The sequence below is a fragment of the Megalops cyprinoides genome, chromosome 25 (assembly GCF_013368585.1).
Source record: "Megalops cyprinoides isolate fMegCyp1 chromosome 25, fMegCyp1.pri, whole genome shotgun sequence".
NCBI lineage: Eukaryota > Metazoa > Chordata > Actinopteri > Elopiformes > Megalopidae > Megalops > Megalops cyprinoides.
The window spans coordinates 9,748,733-9,770,861 of record NC_050607.1 but is presented as its reverse complement, the minus strand read 5'-3'; the positions used below and the strand labels follow the sequence as shown (position 1 = coordinate 9,770,861).

Here is a 22,129-nt window from a genome sequence, read left to right as displayed (position 1 = left end):
ATTCTGAATGAAAGAATATTTTGATAAATATATTAACAGCCTTTGAAACATTTAAACATAATGAGCATCATCACTCATTGCTAGGCAGAGGCACTCTGGGTTCCTGACCCTGTTACTGTCAGAGCCTCTGTGACCTCAGACACATACAGAGAGTGGCAGCATGCTTCCCATCATGCCATAAAATGAGGAGATCCTGTCTGAGCCCCATCCTGGGTGGGTCAGGGTTACCCAGCAAAGTATTTGTAACAATAAAAGTAAAATCATTAAATCATTAATATGCATGGGTCAAGCAAGGTATATATATGGTTCTATGTATAGTTAATCCAAAGGCATGTCATTGCCAAACATTTGTAATAAAAAAAATAGAGAATTTTATGTAAAATAAATAAGAAATAGCTTCATAGTGTTGTAAAGGTTATTGCAGGGACGTGGAGACTGCACAAGTTATCTATGCCTCGAAATGATTTTTTCTGCAAAGGCAATCTTTCCATCTCCTGTGTTTCTCACCACAGTGTCTGTTACACTCACTTTCTGCAGCTGTGTGGGGCTTTGGGCAAGAAGGAGGAGCACAGACAGACAGAAGTGATGCAGGATAGAAATATATGGAGAAAATGTAGAGAGAGTCCTCTGATTTGCCATAGTATGCGTTTGAAGCTTTGCTGTAGTCAGTCCTATAAGGCAGCAGTGAGTGTGATTGGTGGGGCGGGGTGAGAGTGTTCTCTCTGTGGGGCTGGCATGATGCACAGGGGCTCAGTCACCCTGAGGACTCAGAGGTGAATGTTTGGGTCTCTGAGCTCTGAGCTTTGGGTTTGTCTGTGCTGGTGAAGATGGACAGCTGTCTGTTTTTCCTCTCTCTCTCCTCCCTCCTGCTCACCACTGCTGGTAAGTACCAGGGTACCATGGTCTTCATCCTCTCCAAGATCCACATGCATGCAGGGATCAGAGGGTCAGGTGGAGCTGGAATGCTGGCAGCTCCTGGATGGAATAGATGCAATGCAGAGAGAGAGCTGTGCAGAGATAGTTTTTAAATGCTGTTTAAACTTACTAAAAGTAGACCTGGTTATTTTAATATTGATGGATGCTGTTAATTCAGTGCTGTTCATTTTTACTTTTTTTAAACAATCACTTGTACATTTAATGTTCAAGTCCTTCATTCCAAAAGGCTTTACTGTAATTGTAACTGTCTGAAACTGTTCTATTGTGTAAAATATATGTAATATATTACATGATATATATGTAACATATATATATGTAAATATACTATATATGTATATATGTATACATATTAGTATAACAAAATATGTGTTACATTTGTTTTGTTTTTGTTACATTTGTTACATACTGTTCATATATATATATATATATGTATATATATATATATATATATATATATATATATATATATATATAATATGCATAAATATATATTATAGCACAGAATAAAGACACAAAGATTCAATTACAATGTTATATTTTTCAGAAAATAAGTGTTATATTCACCGTTTCACATTTCGGTGAGATCTGAGCTAAATCCAATTTGTAAAAGAGATTTTTTTACTTAAATTTAAACTACACATTTTCATCAATGGTAAGATACTGTATGTTTAAAAAATAAAATCATCTGAAAAAGCATCTTAATGCTAAGTACTAATCAAAAGTACGAGAGGTAGCAGGATTGATGCCCGCATTCTCCGGAATAACTTCATGAACTTTGTCTGTATTCCTTATACTGTACATCCTCACTGATATACTTTTTAGGATTTTAGAAATAATGATACACTTATTGGGCCATGGGTTATTCTGTATATTCACAAACACACTGATATGTAGCTACATATATATGTACATATATGTGCACATGAAAACACCAAATCAATCAATAATAACTGAATCTTCATTTTTATCTGTTGGCCCTGTATGTCCTCAGTTGCATAATATTTAGTATTTCAGTCTTTACTGGCTTATTTCTCCTTTGGCAGCTGTGTCTCTCAATCAGAACAGGCTTATTGCAAAGATCTCATTAGTTCTGTGGGGTTTAATCATAGCTCTGTGTCCAATCTTAGCACAGTAATATCATGTAGTGTTCAACGCTAGAGAGGGAATAAAAGCAGGTGAATTATGATTATGAATGTTATTTTTATTTGTGTATGTTTAACCAAACATGTATTTTATATGCATGATTAATTGATACAGAAATATTGAGAGACAGGTACTGACAGATACACAATAAATATTATTCTATTTCTATTTCACTACGTCAGAATACTGTTATTTACGGAAGAAAATTACTTTGCCATAATCTGGCATTTTATACTGCACTATGACAAAATGGAAAAAGTAAACTGCTAAAATATTTTAACAATTCTGCAATAGTCATTAGCATTAAATGCTTTCATGTAAAACAAAATAACTAAGAAAGAGGGCAGGTGTGAATGTTTTGTGGCTTCGAGTCCCATGCATAGCTGCGCGGCTGATGTGTGCTCATTGAAACACAGATTAAAATGGTGAATGATAACACAACCAATGAATTATGAAACCCTGAGTAAGTTTTCCATGCAAACATTAAATAAAAAAAAATATTAAAAAATTAAAACAATAAAGCATACCATGTTTTTAACATGTAATTATGTTTTTTTAATTGCCTGCATCACGGGTACACATAATTGTCATTTGAACTTGGAACAGTATAAAATTAATCTATCTTTTTAATTTGGAAAAAAAAATATGAATTGTTCATCTGACATGAAATAAGCACAACACTGGATTCATATTTACATAAATAAAATGATACAGCTGGCAATTATCATGATCTAATTTATTGTTGTCCCGGATAGTAAATCGACCTATATATAAATTTCCCCAAAATATAAATTCTGTAAATATAATTGGATATATACATACAGATAAGTGAAAATTGCTGCCGCTAGTGTGCAATAGAGACTGCAATAGCATAACTTCTTTTCTCTTTCTCTGTTTTTAACCCCAACTTTAATCCTTAATTGGACATTAACTCCTTGGAAAATTCTGACGGGAGGTGTGTGCAAAGAATCTTCTGATACATTTACATTTAAATTTACATTTATTAATTTGGCAGATGCTTTTACCCAAAGCAACTTACAAGTGAGGCAGAGTACCACACAAGCAAAAAGTCAACAATATTAGAAGCACATATCCATAGTGTATATTGGTTTCAATAGTTGGCCAGACAAGGTACACGCTAGCTGGTAGAGGTAAAAGTGCATGAAACCATAGATTGTTTGTTTTTTTTTTTTAATGAAAAACAAGGTTTTCGATATAAGAAATTGTATAGTGTTTCAGATGTTCAGGTGAGCACAGAAGAGCTGTGTTTTCAGATTTTTCTTGAAGATAGTGAGGGACTCTGCAGAACGCATGAAGTTCATTCCACCATCTGGGGACGATGGCAGAGAAGGTTCTGGAGAGTGATTTTGTGCCGCGATGTGATGGGACTTCCAGACGCTGTTCAGTAGCAGAATGTAATGGTTGGGTAGTAGTGAGTTCAGGTAGGTAGGTGTAGTTTTATTGGATGTTCTGAATGCAAGCATCAAGGTCTTGAACTTGATTCAGGCAGCTACAGGGAGCCAGTGGAGAGAGATAAAGAGAGGTGTAACATGGGCCCTCTTCGGTTGATTGAAGATGCTAGACAACTCTCAACTCTCTCAAAAATGCTTTCTCATTTACTGTATAATGTGTCAGCAATACGGGGGAGTTTGTGTGAAAGGACTGAAACTCAATATGCCACTAAAAATTTTACAAAATCTAATATAGAATTTACCTTTTGAAAAGGTCTTACAGTCCTATCCCATTCTGTACGACCTGAAGTGTGGATAACAGCCGTAGGCTGCAGACAAGTAATGTATCAGCAGACTGCAATTCTGTGCAATTGCTGAAAAAGTTTTTAAAAATTTCCCATGGATTGCTAAATTTTATTATTATTATTATTATTATTATTATTATTAGTGGTAGTAGTGGTAGAGGCAGTAGTGGTTGTACTATGGTCTGATAATGTGTGTTTGTAATTTCTTAAAAAAAAAATCACTCACACAGTTAAATCTTGCCTTATAATCAGGTCCGGTTTTGGACACCACTGATTCAAAACTGATGGTATTGCAGAATTTATAATTTAGTCAGAGGTATCGCCAACACAATCTTGTCCAACTAAAGATGACCTTCCGATGCCCAATACATGCCGGAACTGGGTATTTTATGTAGGACACAATCATTTATGCCATGTATATTCTAACACAATGAATCTAACACCAATAATACAACAAAATGCTGAGCTTTGATATTAATGCTCTAATGTACTTTCTGATGTAGGATTAATGGTCAACAGTTTGTACTCTGAGAATGTGTGTTTCTGACACTGAACAAAGAATCTCTATGTAAGTGCTTGCAACATCATGAATTCAAAAAATGATCAGTTCCAAAGCAAACCAATTTCAACTTCATACGACTAGAACAACATCTTTTCAACATTATCTTTCTCATGATCACATCTGCATTCCATTAAACTGTATGATGTTTTGTAGAAGTTTGAAGTTTTAGTATAAATCGTGAGTGGCACACTGAATTAGATGCACTTTGTAATAGCACTTTTGAGGTCACTCTAGATATGCCAAGTGACCAAAATAGAGCATATGCAAAATGACCAAAAAAGTAGGTGTCCAGCTAGATACTAGCTGAATCAGTTGTGGGTTACAACAACAGTGCCCCAACGGGGAATCAAACCAGTAACCTTTTTTTTTTTTTTTACAAGCCATGCTCCTTACTTCTAAGCCACACTGCTGCCTCGTATTATATTTTATATGCCTTACCAACAGAGATGTAAACGTTTGCTATGAATCATAGGTGGTACACACAATAGCATCTCTCTCCTTTGTATCTGCAGATTGTGGTGACGTGAGGCTGGTGAATGGTGGCAGTCCCTGTGCTGGGAGGGTGGAGCTTCATCATGAAGGACAGTGGGGGGCAGTGTGTGATGATGCCTGGGATATGAATGATGCTACAGTGGTGTGCAGAGAGCTGGGCTGCGGGGTTGCTATGAAAATACCAAGTACAGCTCAGTTTGGAAAGGGTTCTGGGAAAATATGGATGACAAGGGTGTCCTGCAAAGGGTCAGAGTCCATGCTGAAGGACTGTCTATCACTGAGGTGGGGTGTAGATACAAACCTCTGTAACCTTGATAATGATGTTGGGGTCATCTGCGCAGGTATGTTTAATTAGCTCATTAATTGTTTACTGCTTAGGAACTTTGGAGGGAACTTCAGACTCATGACATAATGACAAAGATGATATAAAGAGGAATAGAATGAAATTAAGGATGATAGGTCTGATGGTGGTGATGGTGGTGATATTTTCATTATTACTGGTGTTATCTGCTATTGCAATTTTAATTATATATGTCAATTTGATGGAACATTGTTTTTATAGATATTTATCTTACAAATAATGTATTTGTATTTTAAATGGATCAAATTAGTTACTGGACATTATTGGTGTGAATGTTGTTTTCTTGCTTAGGTCCCAGGCTGGTTGGGGGGCCTCACCGGTGCTCTGGGAGAGTAGAGTTCTCGAATGGTGACACGGTGTGTGACGCTGTGTTCGACCAGCATGACGCAGAGGTTGTGTGTCGGGAGCTGGGGTGTGGAGTGCCTGTAGAGGTGCTGAAGGCAGCTGCATTCGGAAAGGGGGAGGGTCAGGTGTGGTCACAGGAGATTCAGTGTAAGGGTGATGAGTCCCAACTCATCGACTGTCCTAGATCATCTGTGCAAAACAAGAGCTGCTCTCATAAGCAAGATGTGGGAGTGAAGTGTTTTCGTAAGTGCTTCTTTATACAAGGATTGTGATGATGATTATTGTTAATGTTATGTTAATTATATACATTAATTATATTATCATGCAGAAAATGTCATTACCGTGCAGTTTTGTCTTTCTGCATTCATAACACTTTTTGTCACAATGTAGACACTGTAGACTAACTGTATTTGTGTGTGTATATATAACTTGGTTGCTAACCCTCCTTGTTCTGTATGCAGGGTACAGTAAATTCAGGCTGGTGAATGGTTCAGACTCCTGCTCTGGTCGAGTGGAGCTGCAGTACAGCGGTAAGTGGGGCTCGGTGTGTGATGCATGCTGGGATATGAGAGCCGCCACTGCCCTCTGTCAGCAGCTGGGCTGTGGGACAGCAGTGGCAATCCCGGGACAGGCCTGGTTTGGAAAGGGGAGCGGGCCAATCTGGACTGATGTATTTGAGTGCCAGGGGAACGAGACACGCCTCTCACAGTGCGCCGTCTCTTCCTGGAAGCGAGCTGCATGCTCACATGGGCAAGAAGCAGGAGTCATTTGCTCTGGTGAGCATCGCTATGGTTGGTTTTGGCATGTTTCTGTACATACCACCCATGACTGTTTGCTAAAGGTCAACACCATCATACAGCTGTGGGAGGAGGAGTTTAAATTATGTGAGGGTATCTTAACAACAGTACAACGGAAATTGTGAGAATGAGACATACAAAAGCCCAGAAGAAGAGGAAGCTCTGAGTATAGATGTTGCCTAACCTTTGGTATTTAATTCTGTTAACTGAACATGATTTCCCATTTAAATCATTGTCAATGAACCACAATTTCTTATTTTCTTCTCAGCACTATCTTACTGTACCTCCAACTCATGATCACATTTGTATTCCATTATACTGTGTGATCTTTTGTAGAAGTGTGAAGTTTCAGTATAAATCAAAAGTCGTTCAGAGAATTAGATTAGCATTTTGTAACTAGTGTTTTGAATGTTGCTGTAGTTAAGAGCGTCTGCAAGGTGACCGTAAATGTAAATGCACGTTATGCTGTATGATATTTTGCATACATTGCCAATATTAATGTAAAGGTTTGTTATGTATCATAAGTGGTACACAAAATGGCCTCTGTCTCTGCCTGTATCTCCAGGTAAGGGTGATGTGAGGCTGGTGAATGGTGGCAGTCCCTGTGCTGGGAGGGTGGAGCTTCATCACGATGGACAGTGGGGGACAGTGTGTGATGATGGCTGGGATATGAAGGAAGCTGCAGTGGTGTGCAGAGAATTGGGGTGTCGAGAAGCTGTGAAAACACCAATCACAGCTCATTTTGGAAAGGGTTCTGGGAGAATATGGATGACAAGACTTTCCTGCAAAGGGTCAGAGTCCAAGCTGAAGGACTGTATATCATTTAGGTGGGGTGTAGACACAGACCTCTGTAATCTTGAAAAGGATGCCGGCGTCATCTGCTCAGGTTTGTTTGGTCAGCTCGTTAAATGTTTACTGCTTAGGAACTTTGGAGGGAACTTTATGAGACTTATGACTGTGTGAGAAAGATGCTATAATGAGGAATAGGATCAGAGAAAAGAAGAGAAGTGTTATGGTGATGATTATTATTTTCATTATTCCTGGTGTTATCTGGTATTACTATTTTTATGTATGTATATTTAATTGTTATAACATGAATTATAGATATTATAGATTATAGAAATTATAGATATTTATAGTACATACAATTAATATGTGTTTAAAATGTAACAAATTCATTGTTGGACATTATTGATGTGAATGTTGTTTTCTTGCTTAGGTCCCAGGCTGGTTGGGGGGCCTCACCGGTGCTCTGGGAGAGTAGAGTTCTTGAATGGTGACACAATGTGTGACGCTGTGTTCGACCAGCATGACGCAGAGGTTGTGTGTCGGGAGATGGGGTGCGCGGGACCTGCAGAGGTGCTGAAGGCAGCTGCATTTGGAGAGGGGGAGGGTCAGGTGTGGTCAGAGGAGATTCAGTGTAAAGGTAATGAGTCCCAACTCATCGACTGTCCAAGATCATCCATACAAAATGAGAGCTGCTCTCATAAGCAAGATGTGGGAGTCATGTGTTTTGGTAAGTGCTCCTTGTTCTCAAAACTTATTTTTACATGGATTATGTTGATGATTTTTGTTGCCATAATGAATTATACTATCATCATTTGGAGACCCAGTTATGCATGAAAACATACAAAAATGTCATTACTTTGCAGTTTTGTCTTTCTGCATCCATAACATTTTTGTCACAATCTAGACACTGTAGACTAACTGTATTTGTGTGTGTATGTATAACCTGGAGCTAGCAATCCTCTTCTGTATGCAGGGTACAGTAAATTCAGGCTGGTGAATGGTTCAGACTCCTGCTCTGGTCGAGTGGAGCTGCAATACAGCGGTAAGTGGGGCTCGGTGTGTGATGCATGCTGGGATATGAGAGCCGCCACTGTCCTTTGTCAGCAGCTGGGCTGTGGGACAGCAGTGGCAATCCTGGGACAGGCCTGGTTTGGAGAGGGGAGTGGGCCAATCTGGACTGATGTGTTTGAGTGCCAAGGGAGTGAGCCACGCCTGTCACTGTGCACTGTCTCTTCCTGGAATCGAGCTGCATGCTCGCATGCACAAGATGCAGGAGTCGTCTGCTCTGGTGAGCATTGTTATGGTTTGTTTAGACATGTATGTGCACATGCTGCATGTGACCATTGGCTGTAGAAAGGCGGGGGTTTGTGGGAGCAGGGGCTGGGTATGATTTGTGTTTTGGAACTGTTTAACACATGTGAAGTTGTCAAACAACTCTGCAATAAAGAAGTCCAGTTTGTCTTTACATTTAATTTTACAGTGCAAATTAACATCTATTTTAAGTCAAAGCACATTGATTGACTGATTGTACTCTCTGCAGGATCAAACTCTTCAGATCTTGATGGGCAGGTGAGGCTGGTTGGAGAGAATGGATGTGAAGGCCAGGTGGAGGTGTACTACCAGCAGACCTGGAGGAGAGTTCTCCTGGACACCTGGGGCTTCAATGAGACCTCAGTAGTGTGCAGACAGCTGGGCTGTGGCTCAGCTGAGCAGGTCCAAAGCTCCTCTCCATCTGGGAGGAGGAACAGGGATGATTGCCTCACAGGGTTCAGGTGTTCTGGTGCGGAGTCTCACCTGGGGAACTGCAGTGCTCCTCACACACTCACCTGTAGTTCCAGCCAACAGGTGTCCATCTTCTGCTCCAGTGAGTACAGAGGGTGAACCTCATCATTACCAAGCACTTCAACAGTAAAGCCACACAACTTAATTCATCATACAAATATTTTACAATACAATGATTGTTATTGTATAAGTGTAAGGGGCTGAGCTCCAAATGAAATCTGTAGTAATTATTTTATTACTAGTGTTAGTGATTGGCTGAGTCTCTGAAGGTGCCATGTTTTATTATTCCCTGTACCTGAAAGTGTTCGCTTTAGCACAGATCAGTAAAACGTGATACATCGAAACATTTCATTGAATACAATGAAATATTTTCAAAGTGTTTCATTAAAAAAATTGTTGTGCCATGTTTCCACAATCCCTGACATGATGGTAAAAATAAGTTCACAGCAAACATAGATGCTTTGTTAAAGTAAGTCTTACAAGAAGACTGAATATTATTGGGACTCTTCTCACAAGTTCTTATTTGGTTTGGCAAACATGTTATGTCACGTCAGACATTTCAAACAGTTAAGTAAAGATATTTTGTGGTATAAACATCAGAGAGGTCAAAAGGCCTAAATGTCAACATGAATTCTTATGTTCTTCTTACAACACAGAATCCTTGAGTATGCAACAGAGGGTTTGGAAGTTGATCATAAGTATTAGAACCCCCTCCATTATGTTTCTGTGTTGCTGTTCTGTACACAATGTTGTATTTGTACTCATGTGTGAGTTCGAGTTTTTTCCTCTACTCCAACTTTCTGTTTGTCTCTCTCAGCATTTGACTCTTTTTCTCTCTTGCTCTCCTACATCTCTCTCTCTCTCTCTCTCAGACCACAGGTCCCTCAGGCTGGTGGGGGGAGGGGGGGACTGTGCTGGAAGGCTGGAGGTGTTCCACAGGGGCTCCTGGGGGACGGTGTGTGATGATTCCTGGGACCTGGAGGATGCTCAGGTGGTGTGCAGGCAGCTCCGGTGTGGGACGGCCCTCAGTGTCCCCTCACCCTCCCCCTACAGGCCAGGAACTGGAGCCATCTGGCTGGATGAGGTGGGCTGCGTGGGGAACGAGACGTCCCTGCGGGAGTGTCCCTCAGCAGAGTGGGGACAACACAACTGTGGACACCAAAAGGATGTAGGGATCATTTGCTCAGGTACAAAAAACCTCTGTGTTTCTCAGTCCTGGTCCTGGGGACCCACTGTGTATGCTAGTTTAAATGACCTCTCAGTTAATTAGGTTTATCTCACCTATTAAATGAGCACTGATTTCTCTTATAATAAATACCTAAATATAGTGTTGCAAAATGTTCAAAATGTGAAATTTTCCACGGGATGCCTGCTTTCATTGTAACTTGTAATGATGTTAGCGTTGTTATTTTATGGACAAGACAACTCAGTCAGAGTGGAGTTGTGCATTTGATATGCTTCACTTCATTGTGACAGAATTCAAGCAGCTCAGACTGGGAATGACACAAAACACAGAGGGTTGTGAGGGGCAGGCAGAAGTCTTCTACAACGGCACCTGGGGGAGTGTGTGTATGAATGACATGGTGCCAGATACAGCTCGAGTGATCTGCCGCCAGCTGGGCTGTGGGGACGCTGTAGGTTTTCAAGACGGAACCACCTCTTTGCCACCGGATGCTCCTCGATGGTTGGACAACGTGCAATGCCGTCCTCATGACACTTCCCTCTGGCAGTGCCAGTCTTCACCTTGGGGTCAAAACGATTGCAGTCCCAATGAGGTGGCTGTTATCACCTGCACAGGTATAGACACCAGTTGTCCCAACAGCAGGGGCAAAATCCTCTTATTGAGCACTGATTTCACACCTTTCAATGGAAAGAGAGAACATTTGAGTGCTTTATCGATACTCTTGAGCAATCATTATTACAAATCTGTATTTATGGAGCTGTCCTACTGGTAGTTCCTCTTCATTAGTGTGTTCTTGCGCAATGCAGTGTAGCTGTCTCAGCTCATTTTGAGTCACTATAAATATAATATTAAATAATAGAATGGTGCAGTGCAAGTTAACATTTCATAGATCATTGCCTGGTTCAATTTACATACAGTAAATATTATGTTTTAAGGTGTTGCTTTAATAAGTCATTCTCAAGCACAGTATCTTGGCTGCAATGTTTTTATTGTTGTTGCAGTGTTTGCAGCTTGATGTATCTTTGCTATAATTCTGTCTGACGTGTTAGTTATTTTTTAATAACAGTTTTGTAAATGGGCCTTTTCCTTCTGAAGGCCCTAAGAGGAAAGTTCCCAGCTTAGAGACGACACTTCAGTCGAATAAGACCCAGGTCCATCAGCAGAAAGGTGAGTTCAGAACCACACCAGCGATTTCCCAGAGTCTCTCAGGCAAAGTGAATGAGTGACCTGGCTGATCTGTTCCAGAGCTGAGGCTGGCCAGCCCCAGGAACTGCTCTGGGAGGGTGGAAGTTCAGATTGGGGGCTCCTGGGGGTCCATCTGCAATGACTTCTGGGACATGAGGGAGGCTGAGGTGGTGTGCAGACAGCTGGGCTGTGGGGAGGCACTGAGACCTGATGAGAACAGCACGTCCACCAGAGGAGATGGATCCTTCTGGCTTGACGAGATCAAATGCAGGGGCACAGAGCTCTACCTTTGGGACTGTCCTCACTCTGTGCTGAGAGAGAGGAGCTGCCGAGACAAGGAAGATGCTGGGGTTATTTGCGCAGGTGAGAAGCCACATATTTTCTTTTCAATGAACGCTTAAAACAGACCTGATATTGGAAACTGATATATGGCTCTTGTCAAAATGGCAAATTTTTGGTGTTCATAATAAGATAGTACAGCTTTGTCAATAATCACACGTTCATATGTCACAAAAAATTAATTTAACAAAAATCACTTACTAAATTTATTGATTAGTTTAGTAAGTTTGATCAATTTAATACTCTCAATTCTTGCAAATTACTGGCATAAGACTCAACTATGTATAGTTATAAATAACACTAGGACAAAATCAAATACTGTTTAAAAACTCAACTTACTGAATCAATGTGTATATTTGAATCATTTCAGCTGATTCACAACATGTAATACAATATTCAGCTGAGTGCAATGGCAGTTTAGTATTTGTACTATGAATCTTAAAGTTAATCATGTATTCCACCTCAATAACTGGAGTATGTAGCACATCATACATTTTGAAAAATAATTTAGATGTGCAGTACCATGGTGCCACTCACAATGACAGAGAAAGGAAAGACACCCTTAGTCTGAAGACAGGAAAAGCATCATGAAGATTGAAGGTGAAAATGAAAGCCGACCAGGAAGTCACCAGTGATCAAGGACGTTTATAGAAATTCTTGCTGATTTAGGCAGCAGTTGACACACTGGTGAAGTCTGTGGTCAAACAGTGATTACATATAAATATTTGTAGTCTACAAAGGGTCCAATATCATAAGGATTTTCCAAAACTATGAATTTAAGAAAAAATCATTTATTTCATTGTGATTATGCTTATAAGAATCAACTGCTTATGAGAATCGAAGGCTTTCTCTATTAATCACTATGTAAGAATGATCCTGCCACCGTTGCCAGTGATCCAGGTACAGCCTTTAAATCCTCATCCTCACCACAGCTCCACACTATGGTCCCCTGCAGTCCTCACCTCTCTGTGCTGTCTGTTGCTTCCTGCCCTCCTGTCCCCCGCAGGAGAGCCCAAACGTCCTACAGTGACTCAGCCCCCATCAGGCATTTCCATCTCCAATGTGGCCTTCCTGGTGCTGGGGGCTCTGCTGTTCCTGCTGCTGGCTCTGCTGTTTGTGCAGGTGTCCCGGACCAGAGCGCTGAAGAGAGGTAGGGATGGACGGATCAGATTTCCTCACATTAATGACATGGCCATTCAACCAATTAAGACACAAATAAGTGATCAACACCTTTGGACAAAACAAACAAAAAGCATAGCAACCAGGATGCATCACCTTTAGTGATGTCATTTTCATGTGAAGTGAGAGCTTCAGTGCTGGAGACCTAACTCTACAACATTACAACACCTCTGTGTTGTTCCTCTGTTCCTTTGTGACCTAAGAGATCTGTGTGTGTCTCTGTGTGTTCACTCCCACAGCACTGTCTCAGGGGAAACAAGCCCCCATATATGAGGCCGTCTACGAGGAGATCGAGTACAAAGAGACCAGAGAGGAAGCCTACAGCACCCCCCGAAGGGGTGAGCCCATTCATTCACTTTTAAATGCCTCTTTCACATGTTGTCAATCAACATCTTAGGACACACAGCTTACACAGCACTTTACCATATGGGCCCTACATAACCAGTAATAACACCAGCTGCAGAACACTTTCTGTCTCACAGCCACTCACTCACACACTCAAACTGATCTCAGAACAGGCAGATAGTGCTGCCAGACACAGACAGGAGGAAGAGCCACTGCTGCTGTACTCTTCACTCTGAATACTGCAGAGCAGCACAGCACCATTCTGGTATGGGTGCATTTTACTCATCAGGGTTTACAGAGGATCCGTCCCGCAGATAGAAATTAGTCAGGCAGGTGCGTTGGAATTGATCCAACATGCAGATAAGAATCAATGGGGCGGGTGTGCAGAGCCGTATTATAACTGCCGTGCATCTGCCTCTAGTCATGTGATCATGGTAGAGAAACCACACAAGTCTCTCGCAGCTTCAGTGCTGTAACCTTGCAGGAGGAGGAGAGAGAAACATGTCTGTACAGCACGGGGGGAGAGGATGCACATGATCAGCGGTGACAGTTAATGTCTGTGTGTGTGTGGGAAGGTTTTGGGTACAGTGTGAGGGAGAGAGAGCGCATGTGTGGGTGGGTACATTCATGTACATGAGTGTTTCTGTATGTGTGCAACTGTACTTGTGCTGATTCACTCCTGCTTACCTGGGAAACACACAAACGGGGGACAGCTGTCTGACCACAGACATTACAGCCCTTCTCTGCCGTTCACAGGAAGTGTCCTTTCTGAGGATTTACACTCTGGGTATGAAGACGTGGGGGACGGTGAAGCAGACGCCATGTCAGGTATGGATGAGCTGTTTGGGTCCCTGAGTGGATCGGGGAGGTAGTGATGGAGAGAGGGGCCTTGCATGACACACTCATTAGGATGTGAGGACATGCTGTGTGGTTACATTTCACCATGTAGTTTTGGGCTGTTTTGTGGAGTGTAGAGACACGTTGCACTGTTTCTCAGTGCTGTTGTGATGAGCTTTGAGTTTAGATCTCTTTCATTCAGACGGTTCTGGGAGAGAAGAGGGAGTCAAGCATTATGATGATGCCATTGCCACTGAGCAGAGTCCAGGTAGTTTGCCAGTTGTATTTTTTATTATGCTCATGCTTCAAACAATGATCCAATTTGTCATACAATGTCTGTAGTGACAAAGTGCCACTAATCAGAAGATACTGTTTTATTGTGTCTGGTTCAGGAGAGCTGATGACAGAGGACACACCAGAGAACTATGATGATGTTGTTCCAATCGATCAGACTGCAAGCAACTTGTCAAGTGAGTTCACTTTCCCAGTGGTGAATATTGTATGTCATGGCCAGGGTATTCTGGAAGAATATCATTTTTGGAAATAAAACATTAATCCTTGTTCAGCAAATTTTTCATATTTGGGAGTTATTTAAAGGTCTACGTAAGTTGGGACAGCAGTAGCAGTTCTGCTGAATTCCTTTCAAACTTGCATCAATGCTGTGTTTCTGTTTAAGGAGGTGTGCTGACAGGAGACACCACAGAGTACTATGATGATGTTATGAGCGTGGGGCAGAGTGCAGACGTTGAGGCAGGTCAGTGTCTCTCCACAGATGACCTTTACCACAAACAAACATTACAATGTTTGCAATGTTCAATGAACCCTTTATAATGTTGTCTGCAGTGGGGGTTCAGAACTCTCTGTTAACATTTGTGATCTTCATGTAACTTAAGAACTAAAAAATAACTGAGGAGGTTAAGAAATTCTGCTTGTTTAAAACACATACATGGTCACTGTTAATCGGCAAATCTCACAATATGTGTGTTGAGGAACAGCTGCTTTCTTCACTGTCTGTCTGGTGTCACTACTCGCTGCACCACGTCACTCCCTGCGGGAGGTTTATAACAGTCACTCAGCTGTAGCTCCGTCTGTGTGGTTTTTGACAGACACTTAATTATTCATCACAGACACTTAATTCACTGTTACAGGTTGTGAAACAGGGAGTTGCTTTTCTTTCATGGTTCCTTGCCCTGTTCCTGTACCTGTGCATAACTGCCCTGCGTGTCTCTAGCCTGTGTCCCTTACTCTGTCCCTGCAGCGGGGAGAGTCCTGGCCACACTGTCCCCTGAGGAGGGACTCCCAGCCCCTGATGGGCTTGACTATGATGATGTGGGGGAGGAGCCACAGTTTGGGTGACAGTTTCATCTGGGGATAAACCCCACCCACAGACTGAGAGAATTCCATGCTTAGCAGCTAGATGAAGATGAATGTAAATTGTTATTGCAACTTCCAAAGGCTTTCATTAATTGTGTATGTCCTTTTTTAGAAATGAATTTAATTTGGTTTTTGTACTTATTTGTATAATTTTTAAAAAATGTGTATTAATTTTTTAAATATTACTTTTAATATGAGTTGTGATGTCATGGTTTTCACTGGTCCTTTCTGTACTCAGTTTATCAAACATATTTCCGGTTAATTGACCAGTTTTGCACCTGTCCATTTTTACAACAGTGGACCTTTGTTGAAAATATCCATTTTTAATGCTTATGCAGCACATTTACCATTCACTTTCAAATAAAATTGCATTTGATAAAAAAGAAATCTCATCATTCTGTTATCATTTTGTTTTCACTCTCTTACTGAGCATATGTTTAGACTTAGGGTTTCCAAACTTTAGCGTGGCTAATTTATGAACTTCCTTATATTCTCCAAAGATCCTAGGAGACCTAAGAGAATCAGCATTTACAATGTGCTAAAGTTTGTAAAAAAAAATCAATCATGTGAATGTAAACAGAACAATGTTTTTTGCCTGATATTTTTTATCTTATGATATGTGTGACTTAGAGGCTGCGAAACAAGATTAACAGTTATTTTATTTCTGTTATTTGGAGCACAGTGAAATTCCTTGAAAGGAGCTTTCCAAATTCTGTACAATGAATTGATTACTTAAGCTAAATAAATTAAATTACATTAATTAAAAATGTGAACATGTGTCAAAAGGTGATTCTGAATGAAAGAATATTTTGATAAATATATTAACAGCCTTTGAAACATTTAAACATAATGAGCATCATCACTCATTGCTAGGCAGAGGCACTCTGGGTTCCTGACCCTGTTACTGTCAGAGCCTCTGTGACCTCAGACACATACAGAGAGTGGCAGCATGCTTCCCATCATGCCATAAAATGAGGAGATCCTGTCTGAGCCCCATCCTGGGTGGGTCAGGGTTACCCAGCAAAGTATTTGTAACAATAAAAGTAAAATCATTAAATCATTAATATGCATGGGTCAAGCAAGGTATATATATGGTTCTATGTATAGTTAATCCAAAGGCATGTCATTGCCAAACATTTGTAATAAAAAAAATAGAGAATTTTATGTAAAATAAATAAGAAATAGCTTCATAGTGTTGTAAAGGTTATTGCAGGGACGTGGAGACTGCACAAGTTATCTATGCCTCGAAATGATTTTTTCTGCAAAGGCAATCTTTCCATCTCCTGTGTTTCTCACCACAGTGTCTGTTACACTCACTTTCTGCAGCTGTGTGGGGCTTTGGGCAAGAAGGAGGAGCACAGACAGACAGAAGTGATGCAGGATAGAAATATATGGAGAAAATGGAGAGAGAGTCCTCTGATTTGCCATAGTATGCGTTTGAAGCTTTGCTGTAGTCAGTCCTATAAGGCAGCAGTGAGTGTGATTGGTGGGGCGGGGTGAGAGTGTTCTCCCTGTGGGGCTGGCATGATGCACAGGGGCTCAGTCACCCTGAGGACTCAGAGGTGAATGTTTGGGTCTCTGAGCTCTGAGCTTTGGGTTTGTCTGTGCTGGTGAAGATGGACAGCTGTCTGTTTTTCCTCTCTCTCTCCTCCCTCCTGCTCACCACTGCTGGTAAGTACCAGGGTACCATGGTCTTCATCCTCTCCAAGATCCACATGCATGCAGGGATCAGAGGGTCAGGTGGAGCTGGAATGCTGGCAGCTCCTGGATGGAATAGATGCAATGCAGAGAGAGAGCTGTGCAGAGATAGTTTTTAAATGCTGTTTAAACTTACTAAAAGTAGACCTGGTTATTTTAATATTGATGGATGCTGTTAATTCAGTGCTGTTCATTTTTACTTTTTTTAAACAATCACTTGTACATTTAATGTTCAAGTCCTTCATTCCAAAAGGCTTTACTGTAATTGTAACTGTCTGAAACTGTTCTATTGTGTAAAATATATGTAATATATTACATGATATATATGTAACATATATATATGTAAATATACTATATATGTATATATGTATACATATTAGTATAACAAAATATGTGTTACATTTGTTTTGTTTTTGTTACATTTGTTACATACTGTTCATATATATATATATATATATATATATATATATATATATATATATATATATATATATAATATGCATACATATATATTATAGCACAGAATAAAGACACAAAGATTCAATTACAATGTTATATTTTTCAGAAAATAAGTGTTATATTCACCGTTTCACATTTCGGTGAGATCTGAGCTAAATCCAATTTGTAAAAGAGATTTTTTTACTTAAATTTAAACTACACATTTTCATCAATGGTAAGATACTGTATGTTTAAAAAATAAAATCATCTGAAAAAGCATCTTAATGCTAAGTACTAATCAAAAGTACGAGAGGTAGCAGGATTGATGCCCGCATTCTCCGGAATAACTTCATGAACTTTGTCTGTATTCCTTATACTGTACATCCTCACTGATATACTTTTTAGGATTTTAGAAATAATGATACACTTATTGGGCCATGGGTTATTCTGTATATTCACAAACACACTGATATGTAGCTACATATATATGTACATATATGTGCACATGAAAACACCAAATCAATCAATAATAACTGAATCTTCATTTTTATCTGTTGGCCCTGTATGTCCTCAGTTGCATAATATTTAGTATTTCAGTCTTTACTGGCTTATTTCTCCTTTGGCAGCTGTGTCTCTCAATCAGAACAGGCTTATTGCAAAGATCTCATTAGTTCTGTGGGGTTTAATCATAGCTCTGTGTCCAATCTTAGCACAGTAATATCATGTAGTGTTCAACGCTAGAGAGGGAATAAAAGCAGGTGAATTATGATTATGAATGTTATTTTTATTTGTGTATGTTTAACCAAACATGTATTTTATATGCATGATTAATTGATACAGAAATATTGAGAGACAGGTACTGACAGATACACAATAAATATTATTCTATTTCTATTTCACTACGTCAGAATACTGTTATTTACGGAAGAAAATTACTTTGCCATAATCTGGCATTTTATACTGCACTATGACAAAATGGAAAAAGTAAACTGCTAAAATATTTTAACAATTCTGCAATAGTCATTAGCATTAAATGCTTTCATGTAAAACAAAATAACTAAGAAAGAGGGCAGGTGTGAATGTTTTGTGGCTTCGAGTCCCATGCATAGCTGCGCGGCTGATGTGTGCTCATTGAAACACAGATTAAAATGGTGAATGATAACACAACCAATGAATTATGAAACCCTGAGTAAGTTTTCCATGCAAACATTAAATAAAAAAAAATATTAAAAAATTAAAACAATAAAGCATACCATGTTTTTAACATGTAATTATGTTTTTTTAATTGCCTGCATCACGGGTACACATAATTGTCATTTGAACTTGGAACAGTATAAAATTAATCTATCTTTTTAATTTGGAAAAAAAAATATGAATTGTTCATCTGACATGAAATAAGCACAACACTGGATTCATATTTACATAAATAAAATGATACAGCTGGCAATTATCATGATCTAATTTATTGTTGTCCCGGATAGTAAATCGACCTATATATAAATTTCCCCAAAATATAAATTCTGTAAATATAATTGGATATATACATACAGATAAGTGAAAATTGCTGCCGCTAGTGTGCAATAGAGACTGCAATAGCATAACTTCTTTTCTCTTTCTCTGTTTTTAACCCCAACTTTAATCCTTAATTGGACATTAACTCCTTGGAAAATTCTGACGGGAGGTGTGTGCAAAGAATCTTCTGATACATTTACATTTAAATTTACATTTATTAATTTGGCAGATGCTTTTACCCAAAGCAACTTACAAGTGAGGCAGAGTACCACACAAGCAAAAAGTCAACAATATTAGAAGCACATATCCATAGTGTATATTGGTTTCAATAGTTGGCCAGACAAGGTACACGCTAGCTGGTAGAGGTAAAAGTGCATGAAACCATAGATTGTTTGTTTTTTTTTTTTAATGAAAAACAAGGTTTTCGATATAAGAAATTGTATAGTGTTTCAGATGTTCAGGTGAGCACAGAAGAGCTGTGTTTTCAGATTTTTCTTGAAGATAGTGAGGGACTCTGCAGAACGCATGAAGTTCATTCCACCATCTGGGGACGATGGCAGAGAAGGTTCTGGAGAGTGATTTTGTGCCGCGATGTGATGGGACTTCCAGACGCTGTTCAGTAGCAGAATGTAATGGTTGGGTAGTAGTGAGTTCAGGTAGGTAGGTGTAGTTTTATTGGATGTTCTGAATGCAAGCATCAAGGTCTTGAACTTGATTCAGGCAGCTACAGGGAGCCAGTGGAGAGAGATAAAGAGAGGTGTAACATGGGCCCTCTTCGGTTGATTGAAGATGCTAGACAACTCTCAACTCTCTCAAAAATGCTTTCTCATTTACTGTATAATGTGTCAGCAATACGGGGGAGTTTGTGTGAAAGGACTGAAACTCAATATGCCACTAAAAATTTTACAAAATCTAATATAGAATTTACCTTTTGAAAAGGTCTTACAGTCCTATCCCATTCTGTACGACCTGAAGTGTGGATAACAGCCGTAGGCTGCAGACAAGTAATGTATCAGCAGACTGCAATTCTGTGCAATTGCTGAAAAAGTTTTTAAAAATTTCCCATGGATTGCTAAATTTTATTATTATTATTATTATTATTATTATTATTATTATTAGTGGTAGTAGTGGTAGAGGCAGTAGTGGTTGTACTATGGTCTGATAATGTGTGTTTGTAATTTCTTAAAAAAAAATCACTCACACAGTTAAATCTTGCCTTATAATCAGGTCCGGTTTTGGACACCACTGATTCAAAACTGATGGTATTGCAGAATTTATAATTTAGTCAGAGGTATCGCCAACACAATCTTGTCCAACTAAAGATGACCTTCCGATGCCCAATACATGCCGGAACTGGGTATTTTATGTAGGACACAATCATTTATGCCATGTATATTCTAACACAATGAATCTAACACCAATAATAAAACAAAATGCTGAGCTTTGATATTAATGCTCTAATGTACTTTCTGATGTAGGATTAATGGTCAACAGTTTGTACTCTGAGAATGTGTGTTTCTGACACTGAACAAAGAATCTCTATGTAAGTGCTTGCAACATCATGAATTCAAAAAATGATCAGTTCCAAAGCAAACCAATTTCAACTTCATACGACTAGAACAACATCTTTTCAACATTATCTTTCTCATGATCACATCTGCATTCCATTAAACTGTATGATGTTTTGTAGAAGTTTGAAGTTTTAGTATAAATCGTGAGTGGCACACTGAATTAGATGCACTTTGTAATAGCACTTTTGAGGTCACTCTAGATATGCCAAGTGACCAAAATAGAGCATATGCAAAATGACCAAAAAAGTAGGTGTCCAGCTAGATACTAGCTGAATCAGTTGTGGGTTACAACAACAGTGCCCCAACGGGGAATCAAACCAGTAACCTTTTTTTTTTTTTTACAAGCCATGCTCCTTACTTCTAAGCCACACTGCTGCCTCGTATTATATTTTATATGCCTTACCAACAGAGATGTAAACGTTTGCTATGAATCATAGGTGGTACACACAATAGCATCTCTCTCCTTTGTATCTGCAGATTGTGGTGACGTGAGGCTGGTGAATGGTGGCAGTCCCTGTGCTGGGAGGGTGGAGCTTCATCATGAAGGACAGTGGGGGGCAGTGTGTGATGATGCCTGGGATATGAATGATGCTACAGTGGTGTGCAGAGAGCTGGGCTGCGGGGTTGCTATGAAAATACCAAGTACAGCTCAGTTTGGAAAGGGTTCTGGGAAAATATGGATGACAAAGGTGTCCTGCAAAGGGTCAGAGTCCATGCTGAAGGACTGTCTATCACTGAGGTGGGGTGTAGATACAAACCTCTGTAACCTTGATAATGATGTTGGGGTCATCTGCGCAGGTATGTTTAATTAGCTCATTAATTGTTTACTGCTTAGGAACTTTGGAGGGAACTTCAGACTCATGACATAATGACAAAGATGATATAAAGAGGAATAGAATGAAATTAAGGATGATAGGTCTGATGGTGGTGATGGTGGTGATATTTTCATTATTACTGGTGTTATCTGCTATTGCAATTTTAATTATATATGTCAATTTGATGGAACATTGTTTTTATAGATATTTATCTTACAAATAATGTATTTGTATTTTAAATGGATCAAATTAGTTACTGGACATTATTGGTGTGAATGTTGCTTTCTTGCTTAGGTCCCAGGCTGGTTGGGGGGCCTCACCGGTGCTCTGGGAGAGTAGAGTTCTCGAATGGTGACACGGTGTGTGACGCTGTGTTCGACCAGCATGACGCAGAGGTTGTGTGTCGGGAGCTGGGGTGTGGAGTGCCTGTAGAGGTGCTGAAGGCAGCTGCATTCGGAAAGGGGGAGGGTCCGGTGTGGTCACAGGAGATTCAGTGTAAGGGTGATGAGTCCCAACTCATCGACTGTCCGAGATCATCTGTACAAAACAAGAGCTGTTCTCATAAGCAAGATGTGGGAGTGAAGTGTTTTCGTAAGTGCTTCTTTATACAAGGATTGTGATGATGATTATTGTTAATGTTATGTTAATTATATACATTAATTATATTATCATGCAGAAAATGTCATTACC

General features: G+C 39.7%; 1 protein-coding gene across 1 annotated transcript in view; it reads left to right on the top strand.

Annotated features, from left to right (window-relative positions):
• Nucleotides 1-827: 827 nt before the first annotated feature.
• LOC118771693 (antigen WC1.1-like) overlaps nt 828-22,129 on the top strand; it is a 32,935-nt gene continuing 11,633 nt past the window's right edge. The window contains 23 exon segments of the mRNA XM_036519701.1: nt 828-882; nt 4,910-5,243; nt 5,549-5,838; nt 6,057-6,371; nt 6,958-7,079; nt 7,257-7,278; nt 7,612-7,908; nt 8,155-8,469; nt 8,722-9,045; nt 9,836-10,150; nt 10,440-10,597; nt 10,694-10,760; nt 11,242-11,313; nt 11,392-11,694; nt 12,677-12,820; nt 13,089-13,187; nt 13,951-14,022; nt 14,424-14,501; nt 14,708-14,785; nt 15,290-15,360; nt 17,022-17,076; nt 21,102-21,266; nt 21,734-22,030. Of these exon segments, the coding sequence (XP_036375594.1) occupies nt 828-882; nt 4,910-5,243; nt 5,549-5,838; nt 6,057-6,371; nt 6,958-7,079; nt 7,257-7,278; nt 7,612-7,908; nt 8,155-8,469; nt 8,722-9,045; nt 9,836-10,150; nt 10,440-10,597; nt 10,694-10,760; nt 11,242-11,313; nt 11,392-11,694; nt 12,677-12,820; nt 13,089-13,187; nt 13,951-14,022; nt 14,424-14,501; nt 14,708-14,785; nt 15,290-15,360; nt 17,022-17,076; nt 21,102-21,266; nt 21,734-22,030 (4,048 nt within the window).